Genomic DNA, 21,133 nt, shown 5'->3' on the forward strand with positions numbered 1-21,133 from the left:
ACAATCATGTAAAACAAATGTGCATGTGTACCTTATCAAGTGGGCGCTTTCACTCCTCCATTGCAGTGGGTTCACGCCTCTACTCACTTTGCTGCAATACCCAACAGCTCCGCTAGAAGGCGCGCATGATTAAGTATTCATGTGTGTGAGAAGCACGGGGAAACTCACACTGTTTTAAGTAAAAACTGCAGAAAATTCTGGGAAAATAAAACATGTTGTTTCAATATTCACACTGACGTCACCATTTATTAATGCAAGCATATTAATAGTGTATTGTGGAAATATTAGTCCAAAATAGACCAACCTCACTATTAAAACTGTTAATAACTATAGTGTTTATATTTGTATTTTAAAATTTAGGATAAATTGCATTTTTTTTTTATTGTGTTTTTTTTTTTTTTTTTTTACAAGTGCCTGTTGCACATCTCAGCACGTTTAAAAATGTTTGCCCTGCACCAACAAAAATGCAAAATTAAAATAAATGCACACAAACAAATAAATAACACATTTTGTCCACACTATTTGCAACATTTGTTGACTCATTGTGTTGCAGTAACCCTAAAACGAGCCCCCCCTCCCTCTTGGTGACGCCCCTGTTTAAAAGCAGAGAAAGTGAAGTTTTATTGGCGCTAATTGAAGCCTAATGACCTCATGATGCCTCTGGTGTGACTTTACAGGGGCCAGGTGCTGATAGGGGCCGCTTGTATGCTAATGTCTGCAAATATGTGGATTCCACTGCAAACACAGGGAAATATACTCATTTAGACGCATTTGAAATAATTAAAACAAGCAGAAAGTGAATTAGAACTCTTTGTTGAAGTGGGTCAAAATTCGTCCAGGTGCACCGCCGCACGCATGCTCGTGTCTCCCCGCGTCTGGTCGCACCATCCCGGGCTCCTCTCCTCCACTTTGTCCCGGTGAGCGTGGAGAGTCTAACCGCGCCGTGCAACTCATACGAGGGGGTGGATGGACGTGCAGGAAGACCCCCAAGCGCACTGAAATACGCACACCGCCGTAAATATTAGCATTTTTTATATTTTACAACTATATTGTTTGAATAAACATGAGTTTGTATTCAAAAATAGTTGTCATTTATAATTAATAAAATGCTTCTAATACAGGCACTTTAGGAAAAAGTGGAGCGTACTATTAATTTGAAGTTATGTTGAGCAAACATGGATTATTAAATATTGAGCAAACTATGTCATTTTTTAATATAGTTTTACTTAGTTTGTTCAAAGTTAACAAAAAAGGGTGTTTTTCCCCCCTAAAGTTTTAAAAGTGTTCCATGTAACGTTTGCTTTTTGCACCACCTCGCCAATGTGGCCTCCCGGCGATCGATCAATCATTCGGGCATCGATCAGTGCGGCGGCCAATGGGAGCCCCTCCCTCCAACGAGCCACCCGAGCCCGGCTGTCATTGGCCAGCAGCGGCCAGGCTGGACTGACCCATTCCCGGCTGCAGCAGGGGGGTTACCAGCGGAACTTTTTTTTTTTTTTTTTTTTTTTTTAAACGAACTGCTTACCAAAAGTGACTTAAGAGCGTAATTAAGCAGCCAATTAAAGTGTTGCATATTTAAAGCAAACCAACCTCAGTGCACCTTATTCACGCATGGATGCTTTGTTGAACGACATTAAAGGTGTCACGCAAACACACCGCGCAGGAAGAAGGACTGAGGGTGGGGGGGTCAAAAGTTTGTTCCAGGAGGCCCCAGAACCTGCCGAACTGGACCTGCTCGGTGTGCACACGCTGCAAGAATGTCACGCATGCATGCTCTTATTATACACGACAAAACTCCTGATGCACTAGAATACTTTTTTACTGCCTTTATCCACTTTGTGCAGCCATGTTTGACCCTGAAGTGGTTGCAGGGCTCTTTGGGTTCTGGTTCTGGTTCTGGTTCTCCTCCCTCCCCCCCACCACTTGCTGCAGCCCAGCTCTTTGTGACGACCTGTTATGGCCACCACTACTTCCGGTTTTGTGCAGTCCGGTCCAAACCGTGCACCGGTGCTCAGCACGCACGCACACGCCCGAAATCGATCGTGGCTCCTTTAAGAAAAGCCCCAGCCTTCAGGATGAGCCCTCCTCCTCATCCTCTTCCTCCTCCTCCTCCTCCTCCTGCTTCTGCTGCTGCTGCTCTTCAGCTCCTCCGGGCTGTCTTTGCATAAGTAAATCAAGCCGCGGGAGCGTGCAGTAAACCAAAGCCAGGAGACACGCTTCATTCCCGGGAAACGCCGAGCCGGTGTCGACCCCAGCAGCGGAGCTCCGCGCACAGGAGGACCCACCGAGCAGCCCCGCAGAGACACGGAGACCAGCCATGAGAGTCACCGGGTGTCTCCATTAAAGCTTTCTTTTTTTTAATTTATTTTTTATTTTTTTTAAATACTTTTTTTATTGTTTTTAATTGGGCGCTGCTGGACTCGGACCACCGGTGCGTCCACAGAAGGAGAGCCGAGGATTGAGTCGCCTTGGCCGGGCTCAACTTGGCAGGCTGCACCGCTACTTGGCTGGAAGTTTGAAAAAAAAAAAAAAAGCCAAACTGGGATTTTTTTTTGTTTTTGTTTTTGTTGAAGAAAAAAAATCCTGCCTTTTTGTTTGGATTTGCGTTGCGAATTTGCTCGTCAGGCTGGCTGTGGAGCGGATTTAAGTGGACTCAAATCCCGAACCCGGAGCGAGGCTTATGGCGCAAAGGGTACGTAACTAAACTAACTAACTAGAACTAACTAGAACTAGAACCACTCTTTTAAAAGTTCACTCCACGCCTACAAAAGTCTTGTGCTGTCACTTTTGGGACACATTTTGTTGTCTTTTGCTGAACTTACCAAAATAAAGCCCTTTTTTTTTTTTGCACAAACTAGTCATGATTTGAGATGACTTCTGGCAGTCTTTGGTGCAAAACCAGATCCCAACATTTGCCAAGATGCGAGACGACACTTGCACCCCCCGTAACCCCAAAAACCAAACCTAACCCCTCCAAAATAAAAGTCCCTCCAGCATAAGCTTGATGCCAACGAGGCCATATTTAGTCATGAGGTGACGACAAATGATTTGATTTGCACATCCTGGTGCAAAAATCTGTCACGTCCACTTTGGTACCCCCCACGCCGACGTGTGGTGGTGGTGGGGGGGAGGGGGGTACCTCAATGCCTTCAAAATGGACATGCTGTTGTTTGTCACTTTTGAAGCCTCTTTTGGTTTGTTTGGTGTATTAAATCAAACACTCCTTTTTTTTGTATTTTCTTTAGGCATAACATTGCACAAATAAAAGACTGCAGGCAGAAACTTTGTAATATTTAAAATGTTTAAAAAGCTTAATGTTGAGCCGCACTATACAAAAGTATGTTGAAGTAAGTTTAAATCAAGTCCAAACCATTACAAGATTTAATTTATCGAATCATGGCATTATTGAAATATGTTTAAGTTAGTATTTTTTCTTTTTTCTTTATGCAAATACTCAAAAAAAGTGCTATAATTTTCATTATAATTGAGGGGACAAACTTTGACTTTTTCAATACATGCGTGTATGATAAGTTGTGTGTGTGTGTGTGTGTGTGTGTGTCCAGTACGAAGACTTGCCCCACTACGGGATGGACGGGGTGGGCATCCCCACCACCATGTACGGAGACCCGCACGGAGCGCGCTCCATGCAGGCCGTGCACCTCAACCACGGGCCCCAGCTGCACACGCACCAGTACCCGCACACGGCCCACACCAACACCATGCCCCCCAGCATGGGCTCGTCGGTCAACGACGCTCTCAAGAGGGACAAGGACGCCATATACGGGTACGAGGGGGTGGCAGAAAGAAGAAGAAAACAAAATTTGTGGCTCATGGGGAAGGGCAGCGGTGTCCTCTGCGCGCATTGCCCGGGGACGGTGAGGGGTTGACGGCGTAGAGTGGCTCGGCGAGTCGCTGGCACTCACTGGAGCTCTGTGTGCTTTTTTTTTTAACTCAACATATTTTCAACCACCACCTATTATTGTTATTAATGTTCATCGGAATACACTTGTATAGTCCTAATTTTGACAAAATGACCTCTTTCACATTTAAGTGGAATAATTACAGGCTTTTTGTAGATAATTGAATGAACTGTGCCTTCTTACAAATTCAATAAGCAGCATGCTGAATGAAACAAGTCATTTTTATTTATGGATAGTTAGAGAACATTTTTTTTTTACACATTGTTTAGTCACTGATAAACTATTAAATAGGAGTGTTTCAACCTGTTTGCACTCCATGGAATACGATCTTGCGTTCTTATATTTTTTGTGTGTGCAATGCACACAAACTCCAGTGCAAAAAAAAAAAGCACAAATACAGATTTCGTGTTGCACTTTGCAGCCTCTCTGCATGCATCTCCCCACGGGCGAGTTGTTGCAAGAAAGAAGGGAGGGGTGGCATGGCTGCCTAAATCCAGCCTGGAGTCGTCTTGACCCCGGCGCTCTTCTCCCCGGTGACATTTGCTATTGTGCGTAATGTGTGCATGCTTCTTCTTTCTTCTAAAAATGTGTGTGTGTGTGTGTGTGTGTGTGTGTGTGTGTGTGTGTGTGTGTGTGTGTGTGTGTGTGTGTGTGTGTGTTGGTGCAGGCACCCTCTGTTCCCCCTGCTTGCACTGATTTTCGAGAAATGTGAATTAGCGACGTGCACCCCCAGAGAGCCCGGAGTGGCCGGAGGAGACGTCTGCTCGTCGGAGTCCTTCAACGAAGACATCGCGGTGTTTGCAAAACAGGTCAACATTTACCCCAAAAAAATGTTTTTAAATTGCACGCTTTTTTGTTAAATTTACATATTTTATTCATCATAATTCCCTCCAGTTATATTCTAAATGCATGCTTTTTTTTTTTTTTTTGGGATCCCCCCTTTTTTAGATCCGTGCAGAAAAACCTTTATTTTCATCGAATCCAGAACTGGATAATCTGGTGAGTAACAAATGTTTTATTTTCGGTTTGTGTTACTTTGGAGTGTTCCATGCAGCACTTAAAAAAATAATAGCATTAGTCACTGGAAAGTGTTTCCATGCAATCTTTGCGTGTAATTTGTGCAGTATTTGAATTGTAATAATTTATTTCAATCTCCGCAGATGATTCAAGCCATTCAGGTTTTACGGTTTCACCTGCTGGAGCTGGAAAAGGTAAGACAAATTTTTTTTGGATTTTTTTTTTTTTCTTTTAGTCATGCTTAATTTGCATAAATGTATTGTTTTGCTCGTCGCTTATAATTAGCGTTCAAATCAATCACGACGCCGTTTGTAACCACCGGTGCATGCTGGACCTTCCGGGGGGGGGGAGGAGGTGGGGGGATAGATCGGCTTCCTTGCATGCGAATTATTATATTAAAATTAATAATCGTAACGCATTGTGCAAGCTTTGCTTTATTTGTATTTGTTTGCAAAAAAATTAAATAAAAAAATAAGTAAAAGTGCATGAAAATTCGAGTGTCTACCTTTTTTTTACACGTCATTCTGGTGCGGTTGATGTGGTGTTTTTTATTTCTATTTTATTTAATTTGATTATTTTTTTTATTTTACTACACGCGTGTTGAGTGCGTCGTGGCGCATACGAGCCGCCTTGTCACTGCCAATTTCCAGCGATATCTCCATCGTGGGAGGGGGGTGTTGTGTTGGCGTGGGGAGTCACGTGATCTCAATAAAAAAAAAAGAAGTTTTGACATGTAAAGAAAAAAAGAAAAGCTACACTTGCATATGCAATCAAATTCATCTGCATTCATGAAAACAACTTTTGAACTTATTAACATGATATTTTGCTGGCTGAAAAATGATTCATGTTCATAAAGTTCTATATTCTGGAAATATTGTTAGTCATTTTTTCTAATCCAACTGTTCTTTTCTGTGTAATCTGTGTGTGTTTCCACTGCCTTGTGTTGATCACACAGCACCTTTGGAATGTCCGCTTAATAAAAATCAAAGCTTTATTTTTTTGCATTTTTGCACCAAAATCAATCCAAAATGCTTAGAAATAATAAATATATTGACATAAATGAACATATCTGCTTTTTGTCATTATGTTCCAACTTTTTGCTGCAATTTCACTCTGGTGTTTATAGCGGTACCCTCGGTTAGCGCTGTTAAATTTAATCACTTTTTCACATTTTGAGAGCCCTTTAAGCATGAAATAACAGACTTGAATGCAATATAGGACCGCTGTCTGAGGCTGAGCCAATCAGTGGCCATGATACTGAAAAGGTTCGGTCTCCTCTATAGTGACTAATATTGTATAGTGTTGATATTTTCAGTTCATAGCTGTTTTTATGCTGGAAATTTAGCTCCAAATATGTGATCTAGTAGAACTACAAACTTAGAAGTGCAACGTGGCTTCATTGACTAAATGTGGGCCCCGTTACAAAATAAGCAGTAAAGGCTGCAAATGGCCACCCTTTGGTACACCCGTGCTTTATTACTGTTGTGCCTTTTGTTGTTGTTGTTGTTATTGACGCCTCTCCCGTCCGTGTACCTGCCAGGTCCACGAGCTGTGCGACAATTTCTGCCATCGGTACATCAGCTGCTTGAAGGGCAAGATGCCCATCGACCTGGTCATCGACGACCGCGAGGGGGGCTCCAAGTCGGACAGCGAGGAGATCACCAGGTCCTCCGTGGCCCTCGACCAGGTACACACACACACACACGCTCGGCTGTTATTTGCATGCATTAAGAGTCTCCATCGGAATGGAACGTTTTCTGAATAAATGTGGCTCTTATTGGCCCATTAAGACTTGAACCCCGGGTGTGAGATTAGCCAAGATGGCGCTATAAACTTGACCTCCTTCCTGTCAATTTTAATTTACTACCCCCCACCCCCTCACCGCTCAGCCCAGCAGAGTGCAGCGGCAGCGGGGTGCGAGGGTGCTGAGACGCCCCGGTCCCTCGCAGTTTGTCCACTGTGGAGCCGCTGCACGCTTCATTAGGCGTCTTGTCGGTGTTTCTCCTCAGACATGAGTGCACATTGCTCATCGAGAGTGTACACCCCTCCACCCCCACACCCCCAGCCCCCCTTCTCCATAACCCACTCCCTTTTTGTGCACAGATTGAGAGGGTTTGTTTTGCAGTGTTTCCTATTGAATTTTTCCTTATAGCGTCTTTTAAATACAGATATCAGTTCATTGCTATCATGCAGATTTTTATTGGCTCTTCTTTTCATAAAAGTGTCTTGATCAGGGATGCTCAAAGTGGGGCCCGCGGGCCAAATTTGGCCCGTCGTGTTATTTTGTTTGGCCCGCCAAAGGGTAACACGCATTCGTACTGACTTCACTCAAGCTGCACAATCATTGATGACAAAAAAAAAAAAAAAAAATCAGTAAATATAACTAAAAACATGGCAGCCTGAAATTTACCGTAAAATCATTAGTGGCAGCGTTTTTCCATTTACAGTAATACACTGCAAAAACAGGGATTTTAGGTGGAATTTTACGATAAAGTAGCAGCTCAGTCGCCAGAATTTTGCGGTAAAATTAACAGTGGTACTGGGTTTTTTTTTTAGTTTACAGTAATGCACTGTAGAAAATGGCTGTAAATTTTATTGTAAAAAATAAAAATCAGTAGATATAACTAAAAACATGGCAGCCAGAAATGTACCGTAAAATCATCCGTGGCAGCGTTTTTCCATTTACAGTAATGCACTGCGAAAACAGGAATTTTACGTGGCTTTTACGATAAAGTATTTTTGCGGTAAAATTATCAATGGCATCGTTTTTCCATTTACAGTAATGCGCTGCAAAAACAGGAATTTTACGATAAATTATTTTGCGGTAAAATTAACTGTGGTAGTGTTTTTTTGTTTGTTTTTAGTTTACAGTAATGCACTGTACAAAATGGCTGTAGATTTTATTGTAAAAAATAAATAAATAAAAAAAGTCACCAGAATTCTTACGTGAAAACAGTGGTGTACTTTTCAATTTGCAGTAATTTGGTGTAAAAAGAAAAAAACCCAGTTAATTTTATGGTAAAATTCTGGTAACTGAGCTGTATTTTTTATTTTTATCATCAAATCTAAAGATGAAAAAAAAAAAAAGTAACCATAATTTTTACGTGAAAACAGTGGGCAGTTTTTAAATTTGCAGTAATTTGGTGCAAAAAAAAACAAAAAACAGTATATTTTTTGAAAAAATTCGGATGACTGAGCTGTATTTTTAATTTTTTTTTATCATCAAATCTATAGATGAAAACAAAAAAAGTCACCAGAATTTTTACGTGAAAACAGTGGTGCAGTTTTTCAATTTGCAGTAATTTGGTGTACAAAGAAAAAAAACAGTCAATTTTATGGTAAAATTCTGGTGACTGCGCTGTATTTTTTTATTTTTATCATCAAATCTAAAGATGAAAAAAAAAAAGTAACCAGAATTTTTACGTGAAAACATGGTGCAGTTTTTCAATTTGCAGTAATTTGGTGTGCAAAGAAAAAAAACCTGTTAATTTTATGGTAAAATTCTGGTGACTGAGCTGTATTTTTTTATTTTTTTTTATCATCAAATCCATAGATGGAAAAAAAAAAGTCACCAGAATTTTAACATGAAAACAGTGGTGCAGTTTTTCAATTTGAAGTAATTTGGTGTGCAAAGAAAAAAACAGTCAATTTTATGGTAAAATTCCGGTGACTGAGTTGTATTTTTTTATTTTTATCATCAAATCTATAGATTAAAAAAAAAAAAAAAAAAAAAAAAAAAAAAAATCACAGGCGTTTTGAATTTGAATTTGAGAGCCCTGCTCTACGGTAAAGTTGTGACTTCTTGACACTCTATGGAGATGGATCATCTTGGTCGCCACGTCTTGTGATGAAAACCGAAATGCTACGACATTTAGCATCCAAAAGTTCAAAAGCGATGGGATGAAATATGTAGGGGTAGCTGGCTACAGAACGCCTAGAAATGGCCAGAATCTGCAGAAAATGAGCTTTTTGAATGTTTTGAGGTGAAAAATGTGCATTAAAGTTGAATTAGGCACGATGTGTGACGACCTTTATGACCTAATATTTATATATGGCGGCATGAGGCTACATTTCTCAGTCACGGTGCTGTTGCATGGTTAAAAAAAACAACAACTTTGGCCCTTGGAGGCCAAACATTTGGGCACCGCAGGTCTAGAAAGAGGACAACTAAGGGATGAGTCGGACTGCTGGACATAAAACTAAATAATTTAAATCCGTGGACCTTCCGTATGTGGCTGGGAGACGCTGAATGGCAAGGCTTGGGGGAGGCTGTGTGTGTGTGTGTGTGTGTGTGTGTGTGTGTGTGTGTGTGTGTGTGTGTGTGTGTGTGTGTGTGTGTGTGTGTGTGTGTGTGTGTGTGTGTGTGTGTGTGTGTGTGTGTGTGTGTGTGTGTGTGTGTGTGTGTGTGTGTGTGTGTGTGTGTGTGTGTGTGTGTGTGTGTGTGTGTGTGTGTGATTATGGAAATGAGCAAAGATCACCCCGCTAGATAATGCCGCGTTTAATCCAGAAAGAGAATTAAATAACAGACTTTAAGTGTCTCTTTGAAGGGCTCCTTGTATCCTCTGGAGGGTTCCTTTTGTCAAAAGTGTTTTTTTCTATAGATAGGTCGGCCTTATAGGACGTGTTAAAGGACCCCTTGAGGTTTTTCGAGGTGTACCAAGAAGACCGTGTTGTCCTGGGGGCGCCGATGCAGATCTTTAATTGACTGTCAGATGAAGACATGGCCTATTTTCTGCTAACGACTCCGCCGCCGCTTGATGGAATACGCTTCAAGAATGAAGTATATGACACATTTTGTGTATATTCTTTACCGTTTCTGGGCTATTTCTGTGTGACGAGCGGGGGACATCCTTAACGAATTGGCCTTGGGTGTGTGTGTGTGTGTGCATTATCTCCCTCCATATGTATTTTTAATATATGCCCCCGGGCATAAAGCTGAAGCAGACCGGGCTGGAAAGAGGAGGGAAGATTTGCACAAAAGCAGCAATGTTAACAAGATGGCAGCAAGAAGGTACATTTATTCATAAACCAATTTATTCTGCCGAGGCCAGTGTGGCAGAGAAAAGAAAATGTCAGGGTTATTTTGAATTGATTCAAACTTACAACCGACTTCTTTTGTCGTCGTCGTCGTATAGGAGAGTTGACGGTGTTTATGTCGAGTTGGCAGTGTGGACGTTTTTCTTCTTCTTGGCTTGTTTGAACATGGCCGACGAGAGGTGAAGAAGTCACAGAGGCTCTTGAATGCGACCCAGCCAGTTTGGCGTGTGTGTGTGTGTGTGTGTGTGTGTGTGTGTGTGTGTGTGTGTGTGTGTAGGCTGCACTGATGAATGCAGCACCCCCTTAGGTGGAGTGACTGGTTAGCACCAGTTGGACTTATTTCATCGTCCCACGGTGGCACCTTCTAGCTGGGAGAAACTACTTTCATTTTATTCCCACATTCTTGCAAAAGTGCCGAAAATGGTCAAAAATAACATTTTTTTATTTTTACAGTAGTGCGGGAAAGGGTTATTCCGCTTGATGTCATCGTGGTAATTTATATTTGCCTAGCTGACTAATAGAAGACGGCAGAAAAGTGCAGTCCTCCCTCGCCACGTCGTGCGGTTCAGTATCGTGGCCTCTGATTGGCTCAGCCCCAGGCTGCATTCCTATATTGCATTAGTGTGTAAAGGTGATTATGTTGGTGTTGTTTTATCTTTAGAGGGCTCTCATAATGTTAAAACCTTTAAAAGGTTCAGCAGGTTTTTTTAATGTCCAGGCTATGCTTAAAAATACATTTTAATGTATACCATTTGCATTGTCCTTTTCTCGTACAAAGCATCATTTTGATTGTTTCTAGCGTGTTCTATCATCTCCTCAGCATCATCACAATAATAATTACCGTATTTTTCGGACTATAAGTCGCGTTTTTTTTCATAGTGCAACTTATATATGTTTTTTTCCTTCTTTATTATGCATTTTCGGCGGGTGCGACTTATACTCCGGTGCGACTTATACTCCGAAAAATACGGTATACATATTTGCAGAAATGTCTCATAGAACACGGCAGTAAAATGCTGCAACGTGCTCAGAATTGGTTTCAAAATAACCTTTACTGCACTTAGAAATGACTTTTTCTGTATATTTGTGTGTACATTGAGTCAAAACGCATACAAAGTACTTTGAAGATTGCTTGGAATTGTAAGTGATATTTTACAACTAAGGTCTACTTCAACCAGGGGCGTCACTAGCTTTTAAGGACATGGGGGGCTTAGCCCCCAGGAGATGCACAGGATGCGAGCGAACGTTACGCACGCGCACAAAACTTCACAAACGGCTAACAAAGACTTAGAAATTATTCATTGTTATTATTATTATTTTTTTTAAATGCACGGGACGAAATGAAATGCTACCCGATGGCTTTTAACCATTTTTTTTCTTTTCATGTATTTATTCATTTTACATTATATATTAAATGTCTTGGTTTTTCCTCCCTCTGAAAATCCTATGAAATGTTTAACAAGCCATCCTATAATAATACAACAGCTATTAATGTAACAATACAATAAAACAAATATATTTAATGATGTTTTTTTTCATTATTTTAACAATAGGCTAATGTATATTCCTTTATATTGATTCTACAAGAAACACAAAACTTAAAAAATAAATTATTTACAATTGCACACACAAGGTTTTGTGCAGCTTCACTCATTGTAAAGGAAGATAATGTGCTTCGTACACCTGCAGGACCGCAAGCAATGTCGCAGCGAAAATGCGGACTGGAATTTGAGTGATGTGGGCATTTTCTATATGAACAAGTGGAATGGATTGGATACCGACGCACGAAAGGGGCTCTACCTTACGCTACGAAGTGAGGGGAAACTGAGTGAATAATAACAGGTTTAATGATTATTTATTTAAACTCATATTTGGGCCACTTTATAATGAATATGTCGGCATGTATGTGTAAAAAAAAACAAAAAAACACCAAATTATTTAGGGGGGCTTAAGAATATTTTAGGGGGGCTTGAGCCCCCCTAAAATAGGTCTAACAACGCCAATGACTTCAACACAATCTTTTTTCTTCTTCTTCTGCTACTTGGAAGGGGAAAAAAAACAACAAATATCTTCTGTTGGCACATACACTTTTTAGGTCACAATATTAAGTTGTATCCTTTTTAGGTTACAATTGTAAATGGTAAATGGGTTATAGTTGTATAGCGCTTTTCTACCTTCAAGGTACTCAAAGCGCTTTGACACTATTGCCACATTCACACACACATTCACACACTGATGACGAGAGCTACCATGTAAGGCCCGAACAAGGGAGCAAGGATGGCCAAAAGCTGGGGCTCGAACCAGGAACCCTCAGGCTGCTGGCACGCCGTCCGTTGTTGTGTACTTTTCTTGGTTATAATAGTTGTAGGTTGCTATATTTAGTCGCTTACTTTGTAGGTTGCTTTGTACACTTTGTAGGTTGCTATAGTTGTATACTTTGTAGGTTACAGTATTTGTTTACTTTTGAAGTTGCAATAGTTGTGTACTTTGTAGGTTGTAATATTTAGTCGTTCACTTTTTAAGTTGCAATAGTTGTATACTTTGTAGGTTGTAATATTTAGTTCACTTTTTCTGTTGCAATAGTTGTATACTTTGTAGGTTGTAAGATTTAGTTGTTCACATTTTAAGTTGCAATATTTGTATACTTTGTAGGTTACAAAATTGTTTACATTTTAGGTTGGAATATTTGCATACTTTGTAGGTTACAATATTTATATGTTCACATTGTTTAAGTTGTAATAGTTGTATACCGGTACTTTGTAGGTTACAATGTTTACATGTTCACTTTTTAAGTTGCAATAGTTGTATACTTTGTTGGTTACAATATTTTCATAGTTCACTTTTAGGTTGCAATAGTTGTATACTTTGTAGGCCTAATTATGTATTAGTTCACTTTTTAAGTTGCAATCATTGTATGCTTCGTAGGTTACAATATTGTTTTTTTTCTTTTTAGGTGGAAATAGTTATGTACTTTGTAGGTTGCAGTCATTGTATCTTATGTAGGTGACAATAGTGTTTACTTTTTTGTTTGGAATAGTTGTATACTTAGTTTGATTCAATATTTAGTTGTTTACATGTTAGGATAAGTTGTTAACTTTTTAGTTCCCAATAGTTGTATACTTTGTATGTTCCAATATTTACTTGTTTACTTTTTAAGTTGCAATAGTTGTATACTTTGTAGGTTGCACTATTGTTTACTTGTTGGTTGACAGAAGTTGTGTACTTTTGAATATTTCAATAGTTGTATAGTTTGTAGGTTACAATATTTAGTTGTGTAATTTTTAGGTGGCAATAGTTTTATATTTTGTATGTTACAATATTGTTTACTTTTTAGGTAACAATAGTTGTGTACTTTGTAGGCTGCAATCATTGTATCCCTTGTAGGTTACAACATTCACTTTTGAGGTTGGAATAGTTTGTGAAGCTCTTTTGAGGAATTTGCGATCAAGGGCTATATAAATCAACTTTGATTGGTTAATTGGTATTTAGTTGGCCTCAATAATTATTTAACTTTTTCGGTTGTAATAGTTGTTTACTTTGTAGTTTGCCTTTGTTGTATACGTTGCTGTAAAGGTGTAACGGTTCGTGTGGTTGCCGATACTTCAAATGATTATATTATTGTGTTGTCGTTTGTATTTGTTGTTGCTTTTGCAATCGTGCTGTAGCTGAAAGTTGTTGCATTGTAATTAATGATATTGTCTTGTGGCGTTTGCATTTGTTGTGACCTTTCTCCGCCACCGCAGATATCCCCCATTTTTGTTTCAATGACATCACAGATGGGCAAATAGATTTATCTTTTAAAATCCTTATCATTAAAAGTGATAAACTTCATATAAAGTCTGCCGTATCTTAAATCCAAGGTTTTCCTTTTTCTAATATCGAAATAATCGATTGATTCCTTTTTAAAACAATCTTGGATCGATACCTAAGACAAACTTGCCGGATACATATCGATGTGCTGTAGTTGATTCTATGGAATAGAAATCAATATATCGATTAATCGTTACACCTCTACTTTTTAGGTTGGAATAGTTTTTTAATTTTTAGGTTGCATTAGGTGTATACTTTGTAGGTTACAATATATAGTTGTTTACTTTTTAGGTTGCATTTGTTGGATACTTTGTAACTTGCAATTTTTACTTGTTTACTTTATAGGTTACAATTGTTGTATACTTTGTAAGTTGCAATATTTACTGGTTTACTTTGTAGGTTGCTATAGTTGTATACTTGGTAGGTTGCAATATTTATTTGTTTACTTTTTAGGTTAGAATAGTTTTACAAATTTTAGGTTGCATTAGGTTTATACCATGTAGGTTACAATATTTAGTTGTTTACATTTTAGGTTACAATTGTGGTATACTTTGTAAGTTGCAATAATAACTTGTTTACTTTGTAGGTTGCAATAGTTGAATACTTTTAGGTTGCATTAGTTGTATACTTTATTACAATATTTAGTTGTTTACTGTACTTAATAGGTTGCAGTAATTGTATACTTTTTAGGTTTCAACATTGTTTTACTCTTTTTACAACACAGGTCAATGCACTGTAGTTGAACCTAAGGAATACAAAAATGATATAGCCATTAATTGTTACATCTCTACTTTATAGGTTGGAATAGTTGTGTACTTTCTTGGTTACTGTATTAATTTGTTTACTTTATAGAGTGCAATAGTTGTATAGCTTTCAACATTGTTTACTTTTTAGGTTACAATATTTGTTTACTTTTTAGGTTGCATTTGTTGTATTTTTTGTAGATTACTATATTTAGTTTATTTTTTAGGTTACAATTGTTGTACACTTTGTAGGTTGCAGTATTTACTTGTTTACTTTGTAGGTTGCAATTGTTGTATACTTTGTAGATTGCCGTATTTGCAATATAGGTTGCAATAGGTGTATACTTTGTAGGTTGCATTATTTAGTTGTTTACAGTACTTTGTAGGTTGCAATATTTAGTTGTTTACAGTACTTTGTAGGTTGCAATAGTTGTATACTTTGTAGTTTTTTTAGTATTGTTTACTTTTTAGACTACAATTGTTGTATACTTTGTAGGTTGCAATAGTGGTATACTTTGTTGGTAACATTTGGTTGTTTACTATATGGTTGCAATAGTTGTATACTTTGTAGGTTGCAATATTTAGTTGTTTACAGTGCTTTGTAGGTTACAATATTTAGTTGTTTACAGTACTTCATAGCTTGCAATAGTTGTATACTTTGTAGGTTTTTATTATTGTTTACTTTTTAGACTACAATAGTTGTATACTTTGTAGGTTGCAATATTTAGTTGTTTACAGTACTTTGTAGGTTGCAATATTTAGTTGTTTACAGTACTGTGTAGGTTGCAATATTTAGTTGTTTACAGTACTTTGTAGGTTGCAATAGTTGTATACTTTGTAGTTTTTTTTAGTATTGTTTACTTTTTAGACTACAATTGTTGTATACTTTGTAGGTTGCAATAGTGGTATACTTTGTTGGTAACATTTGGTTGTTTACTATATGGTTGCAATAGTTGTATACTTTGTAGGTTGCAATATTTAGTTGTTTACAGTGTTTTGTAGGTTACAATATTTAGTTGTTTACAGTACTTCATAGCTTGCAATAGTTGTATACTTTGTAGGTTTTTATTATTGTTTACTTTTTAGACTACAATAGTTGTATACTTTGTAGGTTGCAATATTTAGTTGTCTACTTTGTAGGTTGCAATAGTTGTAAACTTTGTCGGTTGCAATAGTTGTAAACTTTGTCGGTTACAACATTTGGTTGTTTACTATATAGGTTGCAATAGTAGTATACTTTGTAGGTTGCAATATTTAGTTGTTTACAGTATTTCATAGCTTGAAATTGTTGTGTACTTTGTAGGTTTTTAGTATTGTTTACTTTTTAGACTACAATTGTTATATACTTTGTAGGTTGCAATATTTAGTTGTTTACAGTACTTTGTAGGTTGCGATATTTAGTTGTTTACAGTACTTTGTAGGTTACAATATATAGTTGTTTACAGTACTTCATAGCTTGCAATAGTTGTATACTTTGTAGGTTTTTAGTACTGTTTACTTTTTAGACTACAATTGTTGTATACTTTGTAGGTTGCAATATTTAGTTGTCTACTTTGTAGGTTGCAATAGTTGTAAACTTTGTCGGTTACAACATTTGGTTGTTTACTATATAGGTTGCAATAGTAGTATACTTTGTAGGTTGCAATATTTAGTTGTTTACAGTAATTCATAGCTTGCAATAGTTGTATACTTTGTAGGTTTTTAGTGTTGTTTACTTTTTAGACTACAATTGTTGTATACTTTGTAGGTTGCAATATTTAGTTGTCTACTTTATAGATTGCAATAGCTGTATACTTTGTAGGTTGCAATATTTAGTTGTTTACAGTACTTTGTAGGTTGCAATATTTAGTTGTTTACAGTACTTTGTAGGTTGCAATATTAAGTGGTTTACAGTACTTTGTAGGTTGCAATGTTAAGTTGTTTACAGTACTTTGTAGGTTGCAATATTAAGTGGTTTACAGTACTTTGTAGGTTGCAATATTAAGTTGTTTACAGTACTTTGTAGGTTGCAATATTAAGTGGTTTACAGTATGTTATAGGTTGCAATATTTAGTTGTCTACTTTATAGGTTGCAATAGTTGTATACTTTGTAGGTTGCATTATTTTGTCGTTTACAGTACTTTGTTGGTTGCAATATTTAGTTGTTTACAGTACTTTGTAGGTTGCAATATTATGTCGTTTACAGTACTTTGTAGTTTGCAATATTTAGTTGTTTACAGTACTTTGTAGATTGCAATATTAAGTTGTTTACAGTACTTTGTAGGTTGCAATATTTAGTTGTTTATAGTACTTTGTAGGTTGCAATATTTAGTTGTTTACATTACTTTGTAGGTTGCAATATTAAGTTGTATACAGTACTTTGTAGGTTGCAATATTTAGTTGTTTACAGTACTTTGTAGGTTGCAATATTTAGTTGTTTACAGTACTTTGTAGGTTGCAATATTAAGTTCTTTACAGTATGGTTTGGTTGCAATATTAAGTTTACAGTACTTTGTAGGTTGCAATATTAAGTTGTTTACAGTACTTTGTAGGTTGCAATATTAAGTTCTTTACAGTATGGTATAGGTTGCAATATTAAGTTGTTTACAGTACTTTGTAGGTTGCAATATTTAGTTGTTTACAGTACTTTGTAGGTTGCAATATTAAGTTCTTTACAGTACTTTGTAGGTTGCAATATCAAGTTGTTTACAGTACTTTGTAGGTTGCAATATTAAGTTGTTTACAGTACTTTGTAGGTTGCAATATTAAGTTTACAGTACTTTGTAGGTTGCAATATTAAGTTCTTTACAGTATGGTATAGGTTGCAATATTAAGTTGTTTTCAGTATGTTATAGATTGCAATAGTTTACTGACCACTGCTGTGCTTTGCTTCAAAAAGATAACTTCCCTTCAAAGTGCTTGAAAAGTGTGTGAACTCCCTAACTTCTCTGATGCCTGCAAGTCGTTCTTGTTTATTATGCCAAACAAAAAGTGCTTAAGTGAAATACAACTTTTTAATGACGTGCCAAACAAGCTGAAAAGTAGTAGAATTTGACCTAAGTGCCCTGAAAGCACCTTTCTGAGGTGAGTGTGAGCTTTAAAGTGTGCACGCAGAAAGGTGCGCCCTGTGCTTTAGGACCCTTAAAGTGAGGAGGAGGTGTGTGTGGAGAGCTCCTCCACTCCATGAAGAGGGACTGGAATTAATTGAAACTTCCTCAATTGGGCGGAAAAAAAAAAAGTGACTTTCTTTTGTGGCTGCGAGAGCGTTTGAAAATGTTTGTGTTGTCGCGCCGGTTCGATTCCCAAAGCCGCCCGTCTCTGCTCGCCTCTCGGCGGCGCTACCGGGGGAATCCTCTGTTACGCAACTCAACTTTCCAGGTCAGCGAGGCCCCAGCGGTGTTGGTTTAGGTAACGGCGCCGGTCAAAGGGTGACCTCTGCCCCTCCCCTCGCCGCCTGAATGGAAACCCCGTCCGGCGCGGGGGTCATCCGCTATTTCCCTAATCAGGTCGGCCGCTATCGCTAATCTATTAGCCGGCGGCCGGAGTCACATTCAGCCTCTTTTTGTCCGCCCCCGCCGAGGCTCCGACCGCTCCTCTCAAACCAAACTTCTGAGTCATGGCGGGGGGAATTGTTGGTAATGGCGGCCTTTGTGGCGGCATAAAGGGGAGGTTTGACCCCCCGCCCGCCCCCTCGGCATCCCCCCCCTTTTCTTCCAGGGGGCGCTGAATGCGGGGCGGCTGTGGAGGATTCAACAAGTGACACAAAGACGCCACCACGTGACTCGTGTGTGTCTTAGCCTCGTCATTCTTGTGGCGGAATAGCAAGTAGGCTCATTCAGAGGTGGCGGCTCGCGGCGGCGGAGGAGGAGCCTAATCGCCGCAGAGGAAAAAAAGCAACTTTTAGCGTTCCGGAACGTCATTTTTGTTCCCTAAACTGAGTGGCAGTTGTGATGTTTCCTGTGTGATGTGCTGCTGTGTTTAATGTCAGCGGCGGCTTTGGCAAAGCTAACAATAACCTGGCTTAGCGCATGTGTACTTAGCTAATGGAAAGTTCCTCCCTGGACACCCCCCCCCTGTTCACCCCCCCACCTCTGTCCCCGTCCCCTGGCTCTCCCACAATGGCCGCCGTCGCCAAGGGATTCACTACTGACATGCTGCATGCATGCTATGCTAAGCTAATGCGGCACATATCATCCACCAATCAGACCTTTTCATTCCACCCCAAATATGGAGTGGTAAGGGGCACGGTAGAAAAACTCACTTTCTCAGCTTGTAGCTTTGTAGCTTGCATAACGTGTAAATATCACCTGCAGCCATACTTGCCAACCTTGAGACCTCCGATTTCGGGAGGTGGGGGGAGGGGGTGGGCGTGGTCGGGGTGGGACGGGGGCGTGGTTGGGGGTGTGGCTAAAAGGGGAGGAGTATATTTACCGCTAGAATTCACCAAGTCAAGTATTTCATATATATATATATAAGAAATACTTGACGTCCAGTGAATTCTAGATATATATATATATATATATATATATTTATTTTATTATATGTATATATATTTTATTATGTGTATGTATATATATATATATATATATATATATATATGTGTGTGTATTTATATGTGTATATATATATATATATATACTGTATATATATATATATATATATATATATAAAAAATAAATACTTGAATTTCAATGTTCATTTATTTACACATATACACACACATAACACTCATCTACTCATTGTTGAGTTAAGGGTTGAATTGTCCATCCTTGTTCTATTCTCTGTCACTATTTTTCGAACCATGCTGAACACCCTCTCTGATGATGCATTGCTGTGTGGCACGCACAAAAGTGCTTTCATCAAATGCACTAGATGGCAGTATTGTCCTGTTTAAGAGTGTCACAACATTGCTGTTTACGGCAGACGGACTGCTTTACGGTATACAAAAAAGTGACTGCTGTTGTTGTGTGTTGTTGCCACGCTGGGAGGACGTCAATGAAACTGCCTAACAATAAACCCACATAAGAAACCAAGAACTCGCCCTCCATCATTCTATAGTTATAACGTGATTGGGCAGGTACGCTTTTTTATATTGTGGAGGACCTGAGTCCGCCTGAATTTCGGGAGATTTTCGGGAGAAAATTTATCCCGGGAGGTTTTCGGGAGTCTCCCGGAAAATCCGGGAGGGTTGGCAAGTATGCCTGCAGCAGGTGATGGAAGCAGGCGAGATGAGTTGAAAGAAACATCAAGCAAAGCCCTTTTTACACTGCACACCATTGATTAAATGATTGATTGATTGAGACTTCGATTAGTAGATAGCACAGTACATATTCCGTACAATTGACCACTAAATGGTAACACCCGAATACGTTTTTCAACTTGTTTAAAGGGGAACATTATCACAATTTCAGAAGGGTTAAAACCATTAAAAATCAGTTCCCAGTGGCTTATTTTATTTTTCGAATTTTAAAAAATTTTTTTTACCCATCACGCAATATCCCTAAAAAAAAGCTAAAAATAATTTTCCCCGTTTATTTTGCGGACTGGATGATAAGCCGCAGATACAGTATATACGTTGCAAAATTAGTTATTTACGCAGAAATAATAATAATATTTATTTACATACCTTAATTGTTTCCAAACGCTGCCTGTAACACGGCAGTAAAACGGCTGATCAAACAAAACAGAAGTCATCGTCATGGACCCACTTGCTGCTGTGAATTGATTTACGTGGACCCCAACTTAAACAAGTTGAAAAACTTATTCGGGTGTTACCATTTAGTGGTCAATTGTATGGAATATGTACTGTACTGTGCAATCTGCTAATACAAGTTTCAATCAATCAAAAAAAAAAAGCTAGCTCTCCAAAAAGTTAAAGGGGAACATTATCACAATTTCAGAATGGTTAAAACCATTAAAAATCAGTTCCCAGTGGCTTATTTTATTTTTCGAAGTTTTTTTTCAAAATTTTACCCATCACGCAATATCCCTAAAAAAAGCTCGGATTCAAACTCGTATTTCAGCGGCTTAAGCGATTCAACAGATTACGCATGTATTGAAACGGATGGTTGTAGTGTGGAGGCAGGTAGCGAAAACGAAATTGAAGAAGAAACTGAAGCTATTGAGCCATATGCAAGCGAAACCGACGAAAACGACACGACAGCCAGCGACACGGGAGAAAGCGAGGACGAATTCGGCGATCGCCTTCTAACCAACGATTGGTATGTGTTTGTTTGGCATTAAAGGAAACTAACAACTATGAACTAGGTTTACAGCATATGAAATACATTTGGCAACAACATGCACTTTGAGAGTGCAGACAGCCCAGTTTTCATCAATTAATATATTCTGTAGACATACCCTCATCCGCTCTCTTTTCCTGAAAGCTGATCTGTCCAGTTTTGGAGTTGATGTCAGCAGGCCAGTGTAGCTAGGGTCGATATTCTTCTCTTGATCATCTTCGGTGGCATAAGGGGCGGTGTGAGCCAAGACATCCAGGGGGTTTAGCTCGCTCGTCTGCGGGAACAAACTGCCGCCATTGCTTGCCGTGCTACCGAGGACCTTTGTCCCTGAATTGCTCACACACTCCGGCAGATTCAATGGGGGTCTGGCGGCAGATTTCTTTGA

At 38.8% G+C, this 21,133-nt stretch overlaps 1 protein-coding gene across 1 annotated transcript in view; it reads left to right on the forward strand.

The window, feature by feature from the left end:
• Positions 1–1,894: 1,894 nt before the first annotated feature.
• The window catches only part of LOC133610069 (homeobox protein Meis1), a 227,423-nt gene continuing 208,184 nt past the window's right edge, over positions 1,895–21,133 (forward strand). Inside the window, exons 1-6 of the mRNA XM_061966131.1 lie at positions 1,895–2,692; positions 3,564–3,784; positions 4,588–4,729; positions 4,869–4,919; positions 5,081–5,131; positions 6,478–6,624. Coding sequence (XP_061822115.1) covers positions 2,681–2,692; positions 3,564–3,784; positions 4,588–4,729; positions 4,869–4,919; positions 5,081–5,131; positions 6,478–6,624 — 624 coding nt within the window. The 5' untranslated portion in view covers positions 1,895–2,680. The remainder of the gene's footprint in view (positions 2,693–3,563; positions 3,785–4,587; positions 4,730–4,868; positions 4,920–5,080; positions 5,132–6,477; positions 6,625–21,133) is intronic.

This window comes from Nerophis lumbriciformis, linkage group LG02, assembly GCF_033978685.3.
Source record: "Nerophis lumbriciformis linkage group LG02, RoL_Nlum_v2.1, whole genome shotgun sequence".
Lineage (NCBI taxonomy): Eukaryota > Metazoa > Chordata > Actinopteri > Syngnathiformes > Syngnathidae > Nerophis > Nerophis lumbriciformis.